Source organism: Lotus japonicus, chromosome 3, assembly GCF_012489685.1.
Source record: "Lotus japonicus ecotype B-129 chromosome 3, LjGifu_v1.2".
In the NCBI taxonomy this organism is placed as follows: domain Eukaryota; kingdom Viridiplantae; phylum Streptophyta; class Magnoliopsida; order Fabales; family Fabaceae; genus Lotus; species Lotus japonicus.
Window position 1 is genome coordinate 73,447,689 of NC_080043.1, and position 23,734 is coordinate 73,471,422.

Below are 23,734 nucleotides of genomic sequence, written 5' to 3' on the forward strand. Positions count from 1 at the left end.
GCGTCGTGGCAGGAAGCTAACTCGCGGTCTGGAGCTGAAGGACAGCTGTGAGCTCCAGATTCCGAGCCGATTGTTTAGACAAAACCGAAGCCGGCTTAGTGGGCCCCGCGATTAACTGCACTTGTAATATAAGCACTCTTGTCTGCAGATAAGTGAAACCACTTATCAAACCTAAGAATGGTTGTCGCTGATAAGTGAAACAACGTATCGTCTCCTCTATCTGTCGCCTCTTGTATAAAAATACACCCATTTCTGCAACTTCAAATGTCCCTTCTCTCTCTATATATATTCGGAGTTTCTAGAGAGAGAAAGAGTAGATTAGTCCATTTCAGACAGGAGAGAGAAAGTGAAGAAGGGATCGGAAGAGATAGATAGAGAAAGGTTTGGCCTTTTTGTTGTGGTTGCTGTTTCCTTCTTCCCCCATGTGAAGGTGAGAGCGAGCTTCTTCGAGTTTCCGAATCTATTTACTTTTTAAAGTTTGTAGCTTTTTCTAATTTTTTCTGAGGAAAAAATGGTCTTTTTTGTTTTGGGGGTTGACACTTTAGGTTCATGCATCTTAGATTAAAGCTGTATTTTTTTATGGTTTGGGATAAGAGTTAGATAGATAGAGAGATAGAGAGAGAGAGAGAGTCAAATCGTTATCGCAGTTTTTCTAAGGTTTTGTTTGGCCACCAGAAACCACATCTTGCTACCCTTTTGGTTAATTTTGGTAATATTGAAGGTTTGCATCCATAAATGCTTTCTGTGGTTGTATGATTTTAGGTTTTGGCCTATTTTTCTGTGATTTTTTTCTTCTAGCTGAGTTTTATCTAATTTTTTTATTTTTTTATTTTTGCAGATCTAGTTCACTGGTGCTCATTTTAGTGTGTATCTAATTTATTGGAAGAGGGATTGAGATGTCTTCTCTCAGTAGGGAACTGGTGTTCTTGATCTTGCAGTTTCTGGATGAGGAAAAGTTCAAAGAGACAGTTCACAAGTGGGGTTACTTTGTTGTCATTTTGTGTAAACCTATGTTTGACATGTTGTTTTCTTTTACCACATTTGTTAACTGGTTGAATTGTCCTTTGTTGAAATAACAGGCTTGAGCAAGAGTCTGGGTTTTTCTTCAACATGAAGTATTTTGAGGATGAAGTGCATAATGGGAATTGGGAAGAGGTTGAGAAATACCTCTCTGGATTCACAAAAGTAGATGATAATAGGTATTCCATGAAGATATTTTTCGAGATAAGGAAACAGAAGTATCTGGAGGCATTAGACAAGTAAGCTGGAATTTTTTTTCACAATTTTGATTTTGGTGTCGTGTGTTGACTCTCAGCATTGTAGTTTCTAGTATAGAACAACTTGACTTGAACTGTTTTAAATTTTGGTAGGCATGACCGGTCCAAGGCTGTTGAAATATTAGTGAAGGATTTGAAAGTGTTTGCTACATTCAATGAAGAACTGTTCAAGGAAATCACCCAGCTCTTGACATTGGAGAATTTTAGGTACCAATTTGAATTTTTTACTCCCGTTTTTAGTCTAGTGTTTCTGTAAGGACTCGGCCACTGAATGAGTTTTCGGTTATTATAGGGAAAATGAACAATTATCAAAGTATGGTGATACAAAGTCTGCACGAGCAATCATGTTGGTTGAGCTCAAAAAGCTCATTGAAGCAAATCCCTTGTTCCGTGACAAATTGCAATTTCCCAACCTTAAAAACTCGAGGTTACGGACTCTGATCAATCAAAGGTAATTTTTCCAAAGTCAAAGCATGCTTATTTCTCAATATGGAATACAAAGTAGTGCCCTGAACGTGAAATAACTCTAGTACATTATGGCCATTTGATTGCATTTAGTATCTTTATGGAGATCATCTGCTGTTGGATTCTGTGTTTATTGGTTTATACTATACACGCATCATGTTATCGTTATCCAATTGTTCGTTACGTCATATCATTTGTAGTTTTGATTTTTGCATGTACTTTTTTTATTGTATCAATGATAGCACAGGATATGTCCATCAACTACCTATTGCAATTTTGCTGATAGACTTTTTAACATGTATCCGTCTCCAGGACAATGTACTTCAATATATATCTTTTGCATGTCTGCTTCAATGCAACTTTGCTGTTTTATGGTGCTTTTTTATGATTTGGTTATCTTCTATTAACAAAGAACTCGTTTTCTTTTCCTTTTTCCTTTTTTGGTTTTGTAAAAAATAAGTTACAGCTTGAATTGGCAGCATCAACTTTGCAAGAATCCACGTCCAAATCCTGATATAAAAACTCTCTTTGTGGATCACTCATGTGGACAACCAAATGGTGCACGAGCTCCTTCACCTGCTAATAGCCCGCTACTAGGGTCCTTACCCAAAGCTGGAGGATTTCCTCCTCTTGGTGCACACGGGGTGCGCTACTCAACTGATTATCGATCTTCTTTTAGTATCATGGGCCTCATTTAATATGTTTCTGTTATCTTTTGATTCTCATTATGGTATGGACTTTGCTGTGCCTTCATATTTTACAGCCTTTTCAACCTACTCCAGCACAAGTGCCAACACCCCTGGCTGGTTGGATGTCAAATCCTACCCCTGTAACACATGCTGCAGTTTCTGGAGGAGGAGGTATAGGTCTTGGTGCTCCATCAATCCCTGGTAATACACTCTTCCACTTTCTGTTTTTCTCCCACTCTTTGTGTAGTCATACTAAGAGCTCAGAGACTTTCTTATTTGACATTTGAGTCTGATGTGTTTCATTTCCTTGTCAAGCTGCTTTGAAGCATCCTAGGACCCCTCCAACTAATCCCTCTGTCGACTATCCGTCTGGAGATTCTGATCATGTTGCTAAGAGACCAAGGCCAATGGGAATTTCAGATGAGGTAATACAGTATCACTTATGGACACGTTAGCAATTCATTCCTAGGCATATGCAAGTATTGATCCCTCATATTTTTGCTATCTGTATGTAGGTAAATCTACCTGTGAATGTGTTGTCAGCATCATTCTCGGGTCATGGTCATGGTCATGGTCAGGCTTTTAGTGCACCTGATGATTTACCAAAGACTGTCGTGCGAACTCTGAACCAGGGTTCAACTCCTATGAGCATGGACTTTCATCCAGTTCAACAAACTTTGCTTCTTGGTTTGTTGCTCTTCTTGAGGCTTTTTAAAATGTTAATTTTTTTAGTTGCATGTAATTTCTATCAAATTGCCATTTGACTGTGTTTTCGTGATGTGATGTCAGTTGGTACGAATGTGGGGGACATTGCTTTATGGGAAGTCGGTTCAAGGGATAGGTTGGTCTCAAGGAACTTCAAAGTTTGGGATCTAAGTGCATGTTCAATGACGTTTCAGGTTCTCTCTTTACCTTTACTCATTAATGTTCTTGATGATAATTTGTACTGAACGAAGAGAAAACTAATCTTGACCAACTCAGGCTGCTCTTGTCAAAGATCCTGGTGTTTCTGTTAACCGAGTGATTTGGAGTCCTGATGGTGCTTTATTTGGTAAGTTGAGAATTTTTTAGTTTTCCAATGTTAGATACGATGATACTTAATTTTTAATTTGTTTTTTTAGTAAAGCATCGATACGGCGATATTATATAAATGTATACTTTTAAATGATGACTGAACCAATTACCAATGTCCTGAGTTTATTCAATTTACAGGGGTTGCTTACTCTAGGCACATTGTTCAGATATACTCTTACCATGGTGGGGATGAAGTGCGACAACATCTGGAGGTACACCCATGCAAATACACACGACACACATGCACAAATATATAGGCATTTTTGTCATTGTTTACTTATGAATCTATTTTCTAGATTGATGCTCATGTTGGTGGAGTAAATGATCTTGCATTTTCCCACCCAAATAAGCAACTATGTGTGATAACCTGTGGTGATGATAAGACCATTAAGGTAAGTTTTGTCAATTCATTAATTTGATTTATTGAAGTGGAGACCAATACGTTTCTAACTATATTATGTAATTTAAGGTGTGGGATGCAGCTTCAGGTGCAAAGCAGTATACTTTTGAAGGTCATGAGGCTCCAGTTTATTCTGTCTGCCCACATTACAAAGAGAACATTCAGGTAGAAATTGACTTCAATATCTGTGAGGAGAATATTAGCTTAGTTTGTTGCCGTGTTCTGGTTTTGCTATTTAATATATTACCCAAAAGGGAAACTATTTCACTATTTCTTCTGGTTGATTTTCTTGCTAATACTCCTTGTGTTGTTGCAGTTCATCTTTTCAACAGCATTAGATGGAAAAATAAAAGCATGGTTGTATGACAATTTGGGATCTCGCGTTGATTATGATGCTCCTGGTCGATGGTGCACAACCATGGCTTACAGTGCTGATGGTACAAGGTCCATATTCTCAACCATGGCCCCATGTATCGTGCTGAACATTCGAATTTTTTAATTTTACTTCCCATTGTCATCCACTTTATGTTCAAATGTTTTTGGCTGTGATTGTATTACTATAGGCTCTTTTCATGTGGAACAAGCAAAGAGGGGGAATCCTCTATTGTGGAGTGGAACGAAAGTGAAGGAGCTGTAAAAAGGACTTATCAAGGATTCCGTAAGCGATCTATGGGTGTTGTGCAATTTGATACTACCAAAAACCGATTTTTGGCTGCTGGTGATGATTTCTCCATCAAGTTTTGGGATATGGACAATGTTCAGCTTTTGACTACTGTTGATGCTGATGGGGGTCTCGCTGTAAGTTCCTTATTATATTGCGAATCAAAAAGCTAGTATTTGGAAATAGTAATTGCTAATTGTTGTTTGATCTAAACTCTAGGCAAGCCCACGTATTCGTTTCAACAAGGACGGAACTCTTTTAGCTGTCTCTGCAAATGAGAATGGAATTAAAATTTTAGCCAATGGAGATGGTAATCGTTTATTGCGTACATTAGAGAATTCTATATATGATGCATCAAGAACATCAGAAGCCTTGGCAAAGGTAGTGTAATAGATGTTATACTTTCCTCACCTCATATTAATAAAACCTAATCTAACACAATGTTTGTGGCAGCCTACAATAAATCCAATTTCTGCTGCGGCTGCGGCTGCAACTAGTGCTGCACTTGCAGAGAGGGCCTCATCTGTAGTAGCTATTACTGGAATGGTTTGTGATCTTGTCCTATCTTGGATTTTACTCGTAGCTTATTTCCTTTTTAATGTTCATTTGGTCTCTGAATTAGCAACTTGGCTGATGTCAGTGACTATCTTGTCATGAATATTATTATTATTAATTAATTAATTAAACTACATGTCAATTTCATCTCATCAGAATGGGGATCCCCGAAACTTGGGCGACGTTAAACCTAGAATAAGCGAAGAATCCAATGACAAGTCAAAAATATGGAAGCTCACTGAAATTAATGAACCATCTCAATGCAGAACCTTGAAGCTAGTGGAGAATCCTAGAGTAAACAAGGTATGTTATTTACTTCAAATTTATCAAACACCCTTCATAGAAATTACAGTAACAAAATCTGATTGTAACTTTGCCTTTCTCAGCAACCTGATTTTTAATTGCCCAATAAAAAGAGCCTGGCATGTGTCTACATGTATTTTTGTATGCCATCCTTTGATGTTTGTAACTGCTTGGTCTAGGTTCTCCTCTATATGCAAAAGTTTTGGTGGTACCATAGTTTTATATCAGAGCCAAGTAGCCTGCAATAATGATTTATGATTCACTATAATTACCAAGGAAAAGACGTGAGTTTAGTAAGGGTGTGTCCATCTTAATTTAACCTAAAGTGCATCATGATCCTAATCAATAGGTGACTTGAGAGTGGTTACACCCTTACTTGCTCATGTCAGAGGAACATTTCCAATAATCTTGTAACACAAGTATCTAATAGTAGCTTTATGCAACTTAGGATAATTGATGATTTACCTCCTCCTATTTACTAGTAAAATCTCTCATCTTATAAGCAAAACTTGTGATACCAGTTTATATTACCACTTCGTACATGGTGGATTTAATGTAGGACCTGAAGTTGTTTAGTATTTGACTGTTTGGTTAATTTGCTGTTTTTTCATATAATTTCTTCTGTCTTATCTGTAACTTATTGTAGTTATTTATGCTAATGCCACGCTAGATGGTCACATTAAAGTGTTTTAAGTATAAAATAGCATTTATATGAAATTATTTTTATTTCTAAATATGGGTTGAAACAATAGTGTAACCTTCCTTCTCTGAATTTTCTCTACCTCGCCCCTCTCCAAAAATGAATTTTTTTTATCTTTGTTATGACAGATATCAAGGTTGATATATACAAATTCAGGTAATGCTATTCTAGCATTAGCATCGAATGCCATTCACCTGCTCTGGAAATGGCAGCGAACTGACCGCAGCTCATCTGGCAAGGTATGGGACGTGTGAAGTTACTTCTGTTAGACTACTACAATTCTCTATTCAGAAACTGGAAATATGAAATTTACCGTATTCTTATGTTGATATTTAATTCTGTAGGCCAATGCCACCGTGCAACCTCAGTTGTGGCAACCATCAAGTGGCATCCTGATGACTAATGACATTGCTGATGGCAATCCGGAGGAAGCTTTAGCCTGTTTTGCTCTGTCCAAAAATGATTCATATGTAATGTCTGCATCAGGAGGGAAGGTATCCTTGTTCAATATGATGACGTTTAAGGTAATCTACGAGCCTGGCCATTCTTCAAGAGTCAAGACTATGTTTTGTGATTAAGAGTTACGCCTATTAACCAATTTTAATATTCTTGCATATGCGCAGACAATGACTACTTTCATGCCTCCGCCGCCTGCAGCAACCTTTCTTGCTTTCCATCCTCAGGATAACAATATTATTGCTATAGGCATGGATGATTCCTCTATTCAGATATATAATGTCCGTGTTGATGAGGTAATTAACAGTGCTGTCTGTAAACAAGTTCTAACCTTGAGTTGAGATTTTGCTGTTAATGACAAGTTCTTTGGCAGGTTAAAAGTAAACTCAAAGGCCATACAAAGAAAATAACTGGTCTTGCTTTCTCACATGTATTGAATGTTCTAGTTTCATCTGGGGCTGATAATCAGGTAATAATTGCCCAATGTAGATCTTCTAAATCTAGCTTTTCTATGATTATATTGAACTAAAAAAACTTGTAAGAGTTGAATCTTTGAGTAGATTTTGTCAACCATAGATCCCCTTTGAGTTTTCATACATGGAGAGTTACCTCTGAGCTCTGTTTATTATGTAGATTTGTGTGTGGAATACTAATGGATGGGAGAAACAAAAGACTAGGTTCTTGCAGCTTCCGCACGGGAGGACTCCACCAGCACAATCTGATACTCGTGTACAGTTTCATCAGGATCAGATACACTTCTTGGTTGTACATGAAACTCAGCTTGCCATTTATGAAGCAACAAAACTGGAAGGACTAAAGCAGGTTAGCCCATTGAGTTCAATTAATGTGTTGTCTGAATAATAATGTCATTTTGTTCTGTTTTTCTGATTTTGATGTCAAATTGTAGTGGTTCCCACAAGATTCTGCGGCACCAATATCGCATGCAACTTTCTCATGTGATAGCCAGCTGATATACGCCAGCTTTTTAGACGCAACAATCTGTGTATTTAGTGCTTCAAATCTCAGATTACGCTGCCGTATCAATCCTTCTGCTTATCTCCCATCAAGTGTCAGGTAACCCCCCTTGCTTATCTTCCTACTTAACTTCCTGCAATGTTATTGGCCTATGGTATTCATATTGGATGAATGTAAATTTTCTTTTAATGCTTCAAAATCTATATGTATGCCAAACTACCACCTGTAAATTGGAAAGAGTTTTTTGTGAATTTGAATAAAAATATATGGCTTGCTTTAACATCTGAACCTGTTAGATGATGAGACTCAATCTTTGTTCAGGTAGTGAAACTCAATCTAGACTGGATCTGATTGTGCCATTGTGAATAGTTGTCACTTTTTGAAGTTAACCTGGTTATTCTAAATCTAGACTTATTTTATGTTCATAAAAACTCCTCCTATGCTGTTTCATAGCTAGCCCTTGGTCTGGGTAAAAGGAGGAATGTTGTGTTAGGCCTGTGGCAGTGGTCGACCATACAGTCAATATCACCTAATGGGATTAGACTTTTGTTGTACTATATATTTATAATAATAACCTATCAATCTACTTTTTGTTGACACTGTTTTTACGTAGCAGTTCCAACGTGCAACCACTTGTAATCGCCGCACATCCGCAAGAACCGAATCAGTTTGCTACAGGACTGTCAGATGGTACCGTTCATGTGTTTGAGCCCCTCGAGTCTGACGGCAAGTGGGGTGTGCCTCCTCCGATTGAGAATGGTTCAGCAAGCAATGTGGCAGCTGCTTCAGGTGGACCTTCTTCGGAACAAGCTCAAAGATGATGATGATGATCCATGTCAGCTGGAGGCAAGTTTCTTTTACATACTTGTGCTGCTGGCCATTTCAAGAATCCATCCTTTTGTCAGGGCTGACCACAATCACATCATTCTAGAGCTGTGGAGCTACTCATCTGGTTAAAACCAAAAACCACATTGTAATTTGCCAATAGATGTGAAAAATTCTTTTTATTTAATGCTACAGTTTAGAAGTTCTTTGGAGAGTACTTTCAATTCAACCTTCTTCTTGTGGCTATTTAATGTGTTTGGATAAATAGTTTAATTAAGCGCCCATGGTAATAAGTGTTTTTTCATAAGTTAATTTGAGAACATATCATTTTAAGTGTTTACTCATCGTCAGCTAATCTGAGCTGTGTTTGAAAATAAGCTCGAAGACAGCTTATACGCAAGTCCTAAGCTATTTAGATAAGTTTTACTAAATACTTGCATAAATGCACATGCTACAAAATTAAATTTAAATAACCTCTTCCAAAATGAGGTCTTAGCCCTTAATTTGATTTGTTCCTGATTTTTTACCCTAAATTTGTCACTTCTTTCAGTTCCATTCCTCTCTTCAATTTCCTTACCCTTCCTACATATAACAATTTTCTAGATGTGGCAGTTTGCAACTAGTGACAGTCTTCCTCATGTTGTTTGTGGTCCGCTAAACAGTCAGTCATGACAGCACTGAGACAGTTTGGTGTGTACAGAGTAAAATATTGCTGGAATTTTGGTTGCTGATTTTGATTAATGCTGTATTTCACTTTGGGACCCGCTGACAATCTGACATAGGGTCCGGTCAAATATGTTTTAGCTATTTTCATTCAATTGAGATCCACGTTCACAGCTAGTGTTGCCAGGGTCCACGTTATAGTTTCAGATCAATTCAGTCTCCAAAATAGGAAAATAGAGCATAGGGAAATTTATTTACTCAAATATACATAGCGCGCCTGTGAATTCACATTTTAGTTTTCACTCATGCGATTATATTATGAATTAATATATTGGAGAACCTTAGAACTTTCAAGATGGGCCAAATTACAAGTTAGAAGAAAGAGGGTATAAGAGGGGCAATTGCATGATATCTGAATATGTGTAGGTTTTGAAACTGTTTTTGGAGTTTGGGAATTGTGTACAAAGATAGTGAGTGGAAAGATGATACAAAGAAAGTCATGAGAAATGAAGTAGATTTTGTAGGTCATTTGATATAATAGAAGTTTGAGATTCCTAACAGTTCACACCGAGTGAAATTTTTTTTATGAGATGCACTTTTTTTTTGAGATGCACACGAGTGAAATATACTTGTGGTGTCTAAAGATAGTTTTAGCCAACTATATATCAAATGATTTTTTTAGGCTTAAATACTCTAGAGGTCCCTGAAATTGTATGGAGTACGAAAATAAGTCCCTAAATTTTTTTTTTTCAATTCCGGATCCCTGGAATTTGTTTTTTAATCTAACCAAGTCCCTACGCGTGTTGGGAGCTGATGTGGCTCAAATTTGGTCCAGTCAAGTATTCCACGTGGCTTTTCTATTATTTTTTTTATCAATAAAATATAATTAAATAATTTAAATTCAGAAAAAACCCTAAATCAACTAAAATCTAATCCCTTATCCCTAATCACTTCTCATCTTCTCCTACAAGCACAAACGTAGCTGCCACCTCCATCTCTCCCATGGCCTCGCCGCCACCACCATCTCCTTGGCCTCGCCGCCACACATCCATGGTCGTGTCGCCACCACCACCTCTTCTCATTCTTTCTCCACAAAACCGCGCTGCCGCCATGCTCTTCTGTGTCTAGCGCTGCCGGCACGCTTCTTCTCTGTTGTCGTGACCAGTCCGCCGCCACGCTCCTCGCCGATTCCAGCGCCAATCTCCCCCACGAGGTCCGATCCGCCGTTGTTTCTCCTCTCTCGCGCCACCCCATTCATCGCTGCTCGGTGGTGAAGCCACAAGCTCTATATCTGAAGGGGGGAGGACCAACCACCACCACAAGCACCAGATCGGTGGTGGGTTGGGGTTTTCCTGTAAGATTTGGGATGCGGGAGAAGGAGGCTCTGTGCGGTGGCTGGATTTGTGAAGGCAAAGGAGCAGGAGCTGGCGCGACAAAGATCTTGATCGGAATGATAAGAACGGAGCCTCCAATGTTTCCACTGTCGAAGGTGGTCCTGTGATGGTGATGGTCAGGTCCATTAGTTGATGCAAGTTGCTTGCGTTCTGTTGATTTTGATCCTCTCTGTTTGCAGGAGTTTGAATTTTTTTTTCTGGTTTCCTTACATCTACAAACATTCTGGGTTTTAATTAATGGAGAGGATAAAGTGTGGGTCTTTTGAGTTTTAATTTCTAAGTTCTATTTGTTTGAAGTTTGAAGATGATAGAAGATGATGGAAGTTGAAGATGAAGATCATACATGAACATGATGATCAACAAAATGTTTCTGGATTTTGGGTTATTTTAATAAAAAAAATAAGCCTTTCGTTTAATAAGCCATGTGTAATTAAAAATAATAATAAAGGCCACATGGAAACAATGACTATGCAAAAATAGAGTCACCTAAGCTTTAAACACGCGTAGGGACTTATTTTGATTAAAAAAAATTCAGGGACCCGGAATCGGATTTTTTTCTTTTCAGGGACTTATTTTCGTAAGGGGTACAATTCTAGGGACCTCCAGAGTATTTAAGCCTTTTTTTTATAAAGGCAAATTTGTTAGAGAAAAACAAGAAAAAACCAGCATGAAGCCCCTTTCTTCTCATTTTGAAGAAACCAAAAAATGTGGTGGGACCTACCTTCTAACCTCCTTTCACCCCCTCCCACTCCTGTAATCCAACAAGGGGTGCCTCCATTCTCGGGTGAAGGGCCACTTGTTGGGAAATAATATGTTGGGGAGATGCTGCAACACTTGAATTGATGAAGATGTTGATGATGGAAGCACGAAGATTCAAAGCGTGCATACGCACTAACCTTTAGGTTCAATTCGTCCCCCCAATTACTGTGTATTAGATGCCAGTGAGAAAACCGGCGAATTCCCTTCAGGATACTTTGAATATTTTGATGTGGTTTGCACTAACACACCAAGCATATCTTTGATAATAGTTTACAGAAGTATGATTCCCACACTTCACTCATGCATTAGTGAAGTGGAGGATGATTTAGGATAAAGTAAATGGAAGAGAAATTGGCCAAAATGAAGTCTAATTTCGTGCATATGTTCTGTCTCTGTTTTCTGCCCAAATATCTCTTTAGATAGAGATACTAACATCCCTTGGTGAAGAGATATATCTCTTTGAGAAACAATTTCCAGAAAACTGTTATATATCATTAATGTTCAAAATTAATCACAATAGACATGTTGGTTCATCTGGAAAATCGCGACATGCACCTCCTCATGAAAGGGTGCATGTTTGAATCCTATAGTCGCACCTTTTTGCTAAATAACTTAACTTATTTCTGGAAATTCACAAATAAAAAAGATGCCACCAAGATTTGAACCCACTACACGCAAGTAGTAAACTAGTCACACATCCACTGGACCACCATCAACATATTAAAATAACTTGAACATTAATTATTATAACCATTAATAGAATGCATATTTCCAAGTTCATATATTTTGGAAATATTACTCACAATCCCTCACCATTTATAAAATATAACTAAATCCATATTTCTGGAAATATCATGGTTTCAGATAATGGTATCTTACGATTTGAATCATTACTTAGTAAGAAATGAGTTCCACTTATCCCGAATAGACATTAGTAGACAAACTTTGAACCAACTATTCAATGTAACAAGTGTGCATAACTTACACATGAAATCTCGGTATTATCAAAATAATTTTAAATTTGACACATTCAATATGACCTTGTGTCACATGTAAGACCCAGGATTTTAGAATTAAATAGATAAATAATTTCCAGCTCACGCGTAGGATTCAGTGTAAGCGTGAGAGGAACTTGACTTTCGTTTAATGTTGGGATTAGCGCTATGAAGAAGAAGGTTCAGGAAATGGTTAAGAATAGTTATATAGTCGCTATAGGTTATAGCACGAGTCTTATTCACTTCCGCCTTAGGGCAAAAACATTAGTAAATGACTAATCTGCTCTTAAAGCACCGTAGAAACGATATTCAAAAATAATCAGAGGAATATAAGAATTTCTCTTATTCCTTTCCTTGACAAGTGTTTCGACATGAAACCCTGAACTGTACGAACGTCCGATTCTAATTCTCGGAGGTTTGCCGAAACTAAAACCCTGATAGCTCAAGAAACCTAGAATAAACGGTTGATGAAGACTTTTTCTATTCGGAGCTTCAAACGAAGATTCCACACACGTACACCTATTTCTCCTGATGTTTCCCATCTTTCTTCAGAGAGAAGTTTTCTCATCCGACATTCACTGCAAAAAGTAACTTTTCGGGTAAAATAGATTTACACCGACTTTGGATTGTTTACCTTAATTCCAAGAAATCTCTTTTGAGTTTTGGAATTCTGTCGCCAAAACCTATCTTAGAATTCACAGAGGAATGCGCAGGAAAAATCGGAATCACTCTTATATTTTTATCTTAACTCTATGAGTTAAATCCACCAGTGTCTAAACCAATCTGTACCGGTTTAGAAAATATCTTCTCAAAATATCTTTACAAAATATCTTCTCAAAATATCTTCACAAAATATCTTCCATTTCATTCACTATATATAGGTTGTAGCTTGAAGAATGAAAAACCAAAAATCTCACCAAAACCCACCCAAAACCCGCGGCCAAGAGGAGAGGAAAGGAGAAGAGTTTTTCGCCGATTCTTGCCTGATCGTCCCACAGTTCGTTGCTACGCGTAGGCCTCAAGGTACTGATGATAATCCTTACTTCTGATCGTAAATTCTGCCGCTTTTCTCTATGCTTTTCTATGCTCTAAGTTTTGAGCTTTTTACAAAACTATCCAAATAACTTCATCCTTCTATCTAATCTTGTTCTGTGCGTGCCCCTGAGCATGTTTAGCGGATTTCATTTCGCCGATTCTCGCTGAATTGTCGCCGAATTTCAATTCTGCTCATAATACCTATTTTTGGCTAAAATTCCAACCTTTGGGCTTAAAAACCCTCGACTGAGCTTAGAGTTAGTAAGATTAGTCGTCATAATCGTCGTTGGTATCAACCCCATCTAATTTGTTTTTCGAAATTCTGATTTTTTAGTTTCCAAGCTAAAAATATTGACCAAAATACCCCTGCGACAGTTTTTCGATTCGATAATTTTTCTGAGAGTTTCTCTGGCCTAGATATCGCCTAAGAATACCTAGGAATCGATTTAGATCGAAGAAAAAGTTCGGGAACCCTATTTTACATAGTGGCCGAAACCTATTGCTTAGGGTACCGTGTCCAAAAATTTTTTTTGGGTCTATATGACCTGAGCCATTGCGTAGCTCTTTCGATTGTCGAAATTTTGGCGCTGGTTTCGTGTCATTCCGAGTTCTGTAGCTCGAGTTATGCTCGTTTTAACGAACGAAGTTCTATTGTCAATTTCGTGCCTTAAGAGGAACTCTGAAGCTTTAAAAGCTTTCTTTCCGGTTTCGGTTAGCGTTATTAGATAGTGTTATTTCTAGTAGGGCTTGTGTTGATGATTGTGTTTCCTTGTTCTAGGTTCACAACTTTCATGCCCAACTTCTACTCACGAAGGTAAGGGTAACTCAGTTTTAAAGCGTCATTTGAGTCTTGCCTGCTTTTATCGTAAGGGTAACTCAGTTTTAAAGCGTCATTTGAGTCTTGCCTGCTTTTATCGTAAGGGTAACTCAGTTTTAGCGCGTCTTTGAGTCTTGCATGCTTTTATCGCACTGCATGCGTTTGAGATGAAGATGTTTATATTGATTGGCATTGGATTATGATTATTATGCTTGCAATGTTGTATGCTTGCTTATATTGACTCTTTCTGAGGCTTGTGCTAAATCTTTTCTGAAGGTTTCGGCCGAGTGAACTTATTGAGACGTGTGTCTCCGTTTTCTGAGAGGCTCCGGCCGTTTACTGGTTTCTGTCTTTACTGCTTCCTAGAGGATGGAACATGTGGTTACTTTGGATTGGTCCTTGGTTGGGCTTTGTTGTTGTCTGACTTGGCATATAGGGCTTGAGTCAAGTGGCGATGAGGAGGTGTGTCCTATCATTGTCCCGTCTTGTGTGACGTTAAGTGGCGATGAAGAGGTGTGTCCTATCATTGTCCCGTCTTGTGAGACGCTAAGTGGCATCAGGAGGTGTGTCCTATGATTGTCCCGTCTTGTGAGACGCTAAGTGGCGATTAGGAGGTTTGTCCTATGATTGTCCCGTCATGTATGACGATATAAGTGGCGATGAGGAGGTGTGTCCTATCATTGTCCCGTCTTGAGAGACGATTTTGATCAATCCATTTTGTTAGCAACATATAGTTGCATTATAGGGAACTAACACCTGACCCTATGTTGTTGGATTATAGTTATTGGTTTATTGATATCTGAGTTCATCTATGTTTAAGTTGTTGATATATGAGTTTAGTTATGTTGCTAGTTTATTTACTATGCTAGGTAAGTATATTTGAACAGCATGATTTTCTCTTTTATACATGGTAATTGCATGGAGTTAACCCTTTCTATTTGCTACTTGTTGTTTGGGCGCTTAACGCTATTAGGCGATGGTGAGCCTTCCGCTGAAGCTTAGCCGTTCGAGTTGGAGACCGTGACCGTGGGCGGTCGTGTAAAGGTGGATGAAGCAGTTGCTTCTTCCTTTTGGTGGATTATGTCTGAGTTTCTTTCTCCATCTGAAAACTCTGTTGTTCAAACCTTATCTTCGCCACTGTTTCAGTGAGCGTACTTATTTTGGAAACCTGCTTACGATATTGTAAGACGCTATTATTATATGTCGGGAACGGGTTGTTGAATAAAGTCTATGTTTCGTATTTAATTATGTTCAGTTGTTTCGAAAAGGAAAAAAATATATATTGTGTTTTCTTAGGATTACGAAATAGTTTTTAGATTTTGTTAGGTAACTAATGTGACTCCTCAGTTGAGAATTTGGGGCGTTACATCACATATCCTTTTCATGAGAATTTAAGAGTCAAGCCCTTTAACTCTATGAAGCGGCTCCACTTCATTCTCATATAGGTAGACTATATCATAAATGCACCCATAATTATGCATTCCAACAAATATATGTTATATGTCTATTAAGAAGAAACCTTCATCCTACCACTTTATTCTTATGGTCCAAGTACTTCTACTCTTTGGGATGTATCGATAATTAAGTACTTGCAATCACTCTTATAGTGTACTTTCATCATTGAACTCAAGACTTAATTTTACTTAAGTGTGAGTTGAGTTTCCACTATTGGTGATCAATTCGATATGGACTTGAGACTCATCCCCAATGATGTCTTCAACACCATGTCCTTTGTCAGACCTTTCGTCAAAGGATCTGCAAGATTCTTCTCAGTTCTTATGAACACTATGGAGATTACTCAATTTGAAATTAAATCCTTCACATAGCTATGTCTTAAACCAATATGTCTGGATTTTCCATTATATACTTGGCTGTATGCTTTTGATAGTGTGCACTGACTATCACAATGTATGGATACTTGTCTCATTAGTTTTGGCCAAATAAGTATCTCATACAATAAATTTCTTAGTCATACAGTCTCTTTACTACATGCAGCAAGAACAATAAACTATGCAGTCATGGTGGAGTCGGCAATGGAAGTTTGTTTCTTTTAACCCCAAGAAACTGCACATCCACCAAGGTTGAAGATTCATCCCCTAGTGGAAGCATGATCTTCTACATAAGTTACCCAACTAGCATCTGTATATCCTTCCAAAACTGAAGGATAACCATTATAGGTCAAACTAAAATTAATTGTCTCTCTCAAGTATTTCAATACTCTATTAACAGCATGTCAATGGTCTTTACTTGGATTACATGTATACCGACTTAACCTACCGACATCATATGTTATATCAGGTCTAGTATAGGTCATGACATGCATTAAACATCCGATTGCCTTTGAATATTCAAGTTGTGCTACATGACATCCCTTATGTGGTTGTAAATTAGTATTTGATCAAAACGGGTAGAAACTTATTTGCAATCAAAATAATCAAATTTCTTAAGCGCCTTCTCAATATAGTGAGATTGAGATAAACCAATACTCTCACCATCTCTTATGATTTTAATTCCTAGAATCACATCTGCTTCACCTAGATCTTTCATATCAAAACTATTCGATAAGAAAGATTTAGTCTTTTCTACCTCATTTAGATCAGTGCCAAAGATTAACATATCATCCACATATAAACAAATCATAACACCTTTTTCATTGTGAAATTTACTATAAACATATTTGTCAGATTCATTTATTTTATATCCATTAGCAAACACAACTTGATCAAACTTTTGGTGTCATTGTTTGGGTGCCTGTTTTAACCCATATAACAACTTAGTCAATTTACACACTTTATGTTCTTGACCTTTGACAACAAACCCTTCAGGTTGTTTTATATACACTTCTTCTTCCAACTCTCCATTTAGGAAAATTGTCTTAACATCCATTGGATGTATTACAAACTTATAAATAGAAGCTAGTGCCAACAACACTCTAATTAATGCAATTCTTGCAACAGGTGCATAGGTATCGAAGTAATCAATACCTTCCTTTTGTGTAAATCCTTTAGCAACAAGTATAGCCTTAAATTTATCAATGGTACCACCAACTTTCATTTTCTTTTTAAAGATCCATTTACAACCTATTGATTTGGACCCTGGAGGAAGATCTACTAGTTTCCGAGTTTTATTTCCCATAATTGAGTCTCTTTCCTTATGAATAGCTTCTTTCTAAAAAACGGAATCTTGAGACTTGATAACCTCTTCAAATGTTTCTGGATCACTCTCTAAATTATAGCAAATTGGTCCATAACTATTTATGAAGTCATTAGTTCCTTCAACAAGGAACATAAAGAAGTCTGATCCATAATCTTTCACTTTACGGATTCTTTTACTTCTTCTAGGTTCTGAACTTTTCAAGGCATCTTTATTAGATACATTGGTTTCTAGACTTTGTACATTAGAATGAACAATGTCTTTGGGTTTTTGAATTGATGTAAATCTATTTTCTTGAAAAATTGCATCTCTTGACTCAATCACAATATTAATAGGATATGAGTCATTTGATTTAACAATCATAAATCTATATGCTTTGCTATTTTCAGCATAGCCAAGAAATACACATTCAACTCATCTTTCACCAAATTTCTTTCTTTTTGGTTCAAGAACCTTTATAGTTGCTCTACAACCCCAAACTTTTAAATAATTAAGGTTGAGTTTTCTCTTCTTCCAGAGTTCATATGAGGTCATATTGTTCCTTTTATTAGGAACTCTATTTAATATATGACATGCATTTAGCATGGCTTTCCCCCAGTATCCTTTAGATGAACCAGAATAGGAAATACCATATTTTTCTTTTATGCTATTCCGTTTTGTTATGGGGAATATGGTGCAGGTGTTTGATGCACAATACTAGTGGACTCAAAATAATCATGGTGATAAAACTTTCCTCCTCTATCACTTACTAAAACATTTAATGAAAGTTTCATGGTAATAAAAATTATTTTGATAATTCATTAATTTCACAAAATACAAGTGAAACACATTTATTTTACTTTCACCATAACATAATATATATGGGAAAATGATGAAACATAAAAATTTGTTTCGAAAATAGTAATGATATTAACATTTAATATCAAAGACATGACAAAAACAAATAGCTAGTTGTGTGGTTTGTTAAGGCACCTGGAGCGTCACGTCTTGAGTTCAATTCCCATTGAATTCACACCATTTCATTATTAAATTTTTTTTTTCTTAACCTTCAAAAACGTAAAACAGGTACTGCATGGGATCGAACACACACACCCTCACCCACACAACTTCCAGCATAGTCAAACCACTCTTGCCGACGTTCATATAACATCATCATTAACAATTATAATTTATTTAAACGTATAAGTTAGTTTTCCATTTCCAAAGCATTGACAGAAGTCACAGTAATCATAAAATTGCATATGATCATCATTTATCATCCTAATGAAGCAGAAATCATAAATAAGGATTCTCATGATACGAATACTTAACTCTAATTTTAAAAACATGAACAACAATAATTTAGATTGTAGCAATCACATAATCTCAATCATTTGTTTAAATCATCATATTTATGCAGTGAAAAATTAATAGTTAAGTTCTCAAAACCATCAAGAATAATTTTAAGACATCATTCATAGATCAAATCACCATTAAAGAAAAACAACAAATTCTCTAACTCATGCTTTGCTACCACATGTAAACTTAATCATATTAAAGCATGTAGAAGATATATTAGATCTTAAGAATTCATAGTCTTCACACAATACGAATGGTTGTGGGGTACTAACCTCTATTCATAAGTGTAATTGATCCCATTTGATCTTCTCTTGTTTCAGTCATGGTTTCATTTTCCTTCTCTAATGATCTTGTGGTGTTCAGAACATACACCACTTCCAAGGTTGTAAGAAGGAATTGCATCTTCTTCTTCCATCGGTAGAAATTGCCTCCATCAACCTTGTCCAATTTAACAAAATTAGACATCATAACTTTGAGTGATGCAACCCTTGATTAAGAACAATTGAACCTAAAGATTGTTGGGAAATAATCTGTTGGGGAGATGCTGCAACACTTGAATTGATGAAGATGTTGATGACGGAAGCACGAAGATTCAAAGCGTGCATACGCACTAACCTTTAGGTTCAATTCACCCCCACCAATTACTGTGTATTGGATGCAAGTGAGAAAACCAATGAATTTCCTTCAGGATACTTTGAATACCTTGATGTGGTTTGCACTAACACACCAAGCATATCTTTAATAATAGTTTACAGAAGTATGATTCTCACACTTCACTCATGCATTAGTGAAGTGGAGGATGATTTAGGATAAAGTAAATGGAAGAGAAATTGGCCAAAATGAAGTCCAATTTCGTGCATATGTTCTGTCTCTTTTCTGCCCAAATATCTCTTTGGCTTAAATGCATTTGGTGCCCCTGATGTATTTCAAAAGTGCAAATGATAACCCTACTCTTTTTTTGTAAACGTTTGTACCCCCCTTGTTTTGAAAAAGTACACCGAATGCCCCTCCGTCAGGTTGACGTTAAAATCCTAACGGAGGAGCTGACGTGGCTTTTCTTTTTCATTTTTCTTATTGCCACGTGGATTATAATAACAAAAAACAAAAAAAAAAAAACAAAAAAAGATGGCACGTGATAATCACGTGCTAATTCTGAATCAACACTAACCACACCAATGGCGTTGCCAGCACCAATTCAACTCTGGCACTTCATTCCTATCTCCCCAAGATCAATTCCCAATTCACAATCAAGATTTTTCCCCATTTTTAAGAAAAAAAATCAAACTTAGCCCAGTTTCTCTTTCTCTTTCTATAATCTAACCGCAATTTCCCTCTTTCTTTATATGAATCCATCTGAATCCAACAATTTTTCCCTTTCTAGAACAGTTTTCAATTTCATTCTCCTCATACCCACATATAGAAACCGATTTTCCATCAGAATCAATCCAATTTTCATTTCTGCATTTTTCCCTTTCCAGAACAGTTTTCAATTTTCATTCTCCAGAGGCTGAGATCCCATCACAGCAGAAGAAAGGAAAGTGAGAGTCTTTGAAATCGAAGGTGGTGGAAATTGTAGGAAGGAGTAAGAAAGGGTTTTTTAATTTTCTAAGGTTATGAGAATAGGATTTGAGATGGTGAAGCAGCTGCTGCTACTGCCAGTGGTTTGGTTGATTGGGGTTTGTGTTGTGTTTTCCCCAATCTCGATCTGGGTTTCGCTAGGTTGGGCTTGGAATCGAACAGATTGAATGGAATTAGGTCCTGGGTATAGGACCAATCAGGGAAGCGAGATGAAGAAGCATTTGCATTTTCATGGTGGAGAAATTGTTCTGAATCCTGAAAGAAGGGAGAAGGGTTTGGTGGAGAAGGGTTGAGGGAGTTTGGGATGGAGAGAGAGGTGGTTGGTTTGGGAGAGAAAAGGGGTACAGGACCACCTTCTCCCTCACGAACCAGCACCATCAAGCCATCATCTTCCTCTTTTCCTTACCTCTGGTTCAGATACGAGCACACCACCAACGTCCAGCACCACCGCGAGCACCATCATCACCAACATGATGAGAAACAACAGAGAAATAGAGGAGAAACCAAACCCTAGCCGCCACCTTCAACCTCCGATCTCCGGCGAACCGCTCTCCTTTTGGAGAAACCAACACCATGGCTAAACTCCCCTCATCATCCGCTTCAAAACCCCTCAATCAATTTGACGATCGGCCACCGTCACTCCGGCGACCGCCACCACCGCCACTGGCGTTTCTCCGGCGAGCTTTGTTCTGAGAAAGAAGACCAATTTCTTGAAGCCTTTGTCATTTTTCCTTTTTTTTTTTGTTTTTAGTTGATAAAATCCACGTGGCATGAGAAAATAAAGGAAAAAGTAAAAATAATATCCATGTCAGCTCCTCCGTTAGGATTTTAACGTCAACCTGACGGAGGGGCATTCGGTGTACTTTCTCAAAACAAAGGGGGTACAAACGTTTACAAAAAAAGAGTAGGGTTATCATTTGCACTTTTGAAATACATCAGGGGCACCAAATGCATTTAAGCCTATCTCTTTATATAGAGATACTAACATTGGTGAAGAGATATATCTCTTTGAGAAACAATTTCCAGAAAACCGTTATATATTATTAATGTTCAAAATTAATCACAATAAACATGTTGGTTCATCTGGCAAACCGCGGCCTGCACCTCCTCATAAAAGGGTGCGTGTTTGAATCCTATAGTCGCACCTTTTTGCTAAATAACTGAACCTATTTCCGGAAATTCACAAATGAAAAAGATGCCACCAAGATTCAAACCCACTTCACGCAAGTAGTAAACTAGTCACACATCCACTGGACCACCATCAACATATTAAAATAACTTTAACATTAATTATTATAACCATTAATAGAATGCATATTTCCAAGTTCATATATTTTGGAAATATTACTCACACCACTTTTGTCCCTAAAGTTACAGGCGTCAAGCAATTTAGTCCCTATTCTTTTGAAATGTCACTTGTGGTCCCTAATGCTTAAAAACGTCAATCAAGTTCGTCCCTGGGTTGGATCCCGTCAATGAACGGTAACGCCCAAGATGATTTGGCACGTTATGTGCCCTTGTGGACTTTCCACGAAGATTTGAATATTGAGAAAATTTTTGAAGAAACTTAGAAGCTTCAATTTAGTCTCAAGCCAAAATATCCAAAATAGAACAACTTCAATCTTAAGATATCAGTTGTTCAAAATCTCCATTCTTTTTCTCCATTTCTCGGGATCCTCTTCTCTAACCTCTATACCAAACATAGTGTTAGAGGACCAACCCCTTTATTAGTCTTACATATAGATATATAAATTAAAATTACGCTACTTCTCACGAAAAAAGTTTTAATCAACCTCTTGCAAACATTTTTTTTTATCAGGGGGGTGTGTCGGTGCGAGGGACACTACATATGTGCAAATTATACACCGCAACATTTCATTTCCTTCCCTTTTCATCTCTCTCCCTCTCCTCTGCTTGGATGTCTCTTAAATGGTAGTCAAACGGGGCAATTAATTTTTTTTACATATGGCACAAGCAGGGATATCAATGTTGTTCAAGTCAAGGAGGACTTTTGTGGATGACAGAGCTCTCACTACAAACTACAAAGTACTGTAGACTATTAAGTGAAAAAGTTTTCATACCAAATATTTAACACACCCAGCTGCGTTTAAATAGACTCGAACACTAGACATTTGCTATGTATTCATTTGGTATGATCCTCATTCTGTCTAAGCTAAGAGGTGAAAACTTCCCTCACATTGCAATGGTGTGGACTATTTTTTTTTTTAAATCTCAATGGTGTGGTGTTGGGTTATGCCTCGGTTAGGTTTCTGGGGGAGGAAGAGGAAGGAGAAAGAAAAAGGGTCATGTAGGATTGTCCAAAAAGAGGGGCTGTGTAGAATTAATAACGAATGCGGGTGACTAAAATCATGTAAATACTTTTTTTGCTTCATCGGAAAATTACAAGGCACCAAAACCGAACTAACTAACTCTCAGCTTATCGCCAAGGATTCTTATTTCTAATTCAGCAAAAGGTTCCTCAAGCACTTGGACTCCAAGCATGGGGGCTCTAGCTGCAAACTTTGCTATGCAATCTGCTGCCATATTGCAGTTACGTGGAATACTTCTCAAGTGAACCACCCAGTTTCTACTTAAAAGCTCCTTAATGTCCGTGTTGGCCCAATATTTTGGCCCAAGGACATTCGGCCCAGACCACACAAGGCAGTCGAATTTGGACTGAAGAGAGGAAAGGAAAAATGCACCAAGTTAAAAAGGCAGTCGAATTCAACAACGGGAACTATTGCTACAAACATGGGCACATTTAACATGTGCAGCATTGACCAAGTTGGATTCTCACCACGATTGGATGAATACGTGGCCAAGAAGCGGTTGAAGCAGTTGAGGCACACGATCTCCACCACTGCACAAGGAACTTCCAAAACCAACTTCAGATCGTGGGAAGAGGGGATTAGACCCACTAACCCATCTAAGGAGAAGAAGAAAACCGCCAAGGACATGCTCTATAAATAGGAGAATTCAAGTCAAAAAAGGGATTCCCAACTCAACTCTGAAAAATTCACTAAAAAGCTCTAATGTCCGCATCAATGAGACTCAAGGAGCAAGACGTGATGATGGAGGAGTACGTTGCAGAACCAGTTGTTTACCTTTACTGCGTTTAAGCTTGTCGTGTTATTTGTTAATTTCCGGGGATTCACTAGCCCTGTTGTTTAATTTATTGTCGAAATTTACGTTCCCTGCAGTTTTCTTTCCACTTTGTTACACTTTGATCTTCATGTGATTGATCTGTGTTTAATGAAATCTAGTTTCTTTCGAATTGTTCATCGTTGTCGAAAATATCAACTCACACACAACACTTTGGCAAGACGTTTTCCCAAAAGGACCCCGAATCTAAACTTCCTTTAGCCGAACTAAGAGAATATTTGTTTACTAAAAACCACCGTAAACAAATTGGCACGCCCGGTGGGATCGTTTTTGTGAAAACTAAGTTTTACAGAAGCGTTTTGTGTGTTTTGTTGGTTGCATGCTATCTGGTACTTGTTACTTGCCTTGGTTGTGATTTACGTTTTATATGCACCTGAGAAGTGGTAAGACCGTAAGTATGACAAGTAATCGAGGAAGAACCTCCCCCCAAGGGTCTAACGTGGGCAATCAGAGCAGTCCC

General features: G+C 37.6%; 1 protein-coding gene across 2 annotated transcripts; it reads left to right on the forward strand.

Moving 5' to 3' along the window:
- Window positions 1-261: 261 nt before the first annotated feature.
- Window positions 262-8,657, forward strand: LOC130745776 (protein TOPLESS-like). 2 transcript variants are annotated; one of them, XM_057598153.1, is made up of 26 exons: window positions 262-430; window positions 839-976; window positions 1,080-1,259; window positions 1,371-1,484; window positions 1,570-1,728; window positions 2,203-2,386; window positions 2,506-2,632; window positions 2,747-2,856; window positions 2,947-3,118; window positions 3,221-3,330; window positions 3,413-3,482; window positions 3,644-3,717; window positions 3,802-3,897; window positions 3,975-4,070; window positions 4,222-4,349; window positions 4,469-4,703; window positions 4,786-4,947; window positions 5,020-5,112; window positions 5,278-5,424; window positions 6,253-6,363; window positions 6,469-6,648; window positions 6,748-6,876; window positions 6,954-7,049; window positions 7,214-7,402; window positions 7,488-7,654; window positions 8,172-8,657. In XM_057598153.1, the coding sequence occupies exons 2-26, from the start codon at window positions 897-899 to the stop codon at window positions 8,374-8,376; spliced, it is 3,414 nt and encodes a 1,137-aa protein (XP_057454136.1). In that variant the 5' UTR covers window positions 262-430; window positions 839-896; the 3' UTR covers window positions 8,377-8,657. The 2 variants fall into 2 exon arrangements, with proteins under 2 accessions (XP_057454136.1, XP_057454137.1); XM_057598154.1 differs by having other exon boundaries at window positions 2,209-2,386.
- Window positions 8,658-23,734: the final 15,077 nt, after the last annotated feature.

Excerpts from the sequence above, each read along its gene's own strand:
- LOC130745776 (XM_057598153.1), top strand. The coding sequence starts at position 897 with ATGTCTTCTCTCAGTAGGGAACTGGTGTTCTTGATCTTGCAGTTTCTG. Across the intron at positions 1,729-2,202 it reads CGGACTCTGATCAATCAAAG|TTACAGCTTGAATTGGCAGC; the intron begins GTAATTTTTCCA and ends GTAAAAAATAAG. Across the intron at positions 4,071-4,221 it reads ATTACAAAGAGAACATTCAG|TTCATCTTTTCAACAGCATT; the intron begins GTAGAAATTGAC and ends GTGTTGTTGCAG.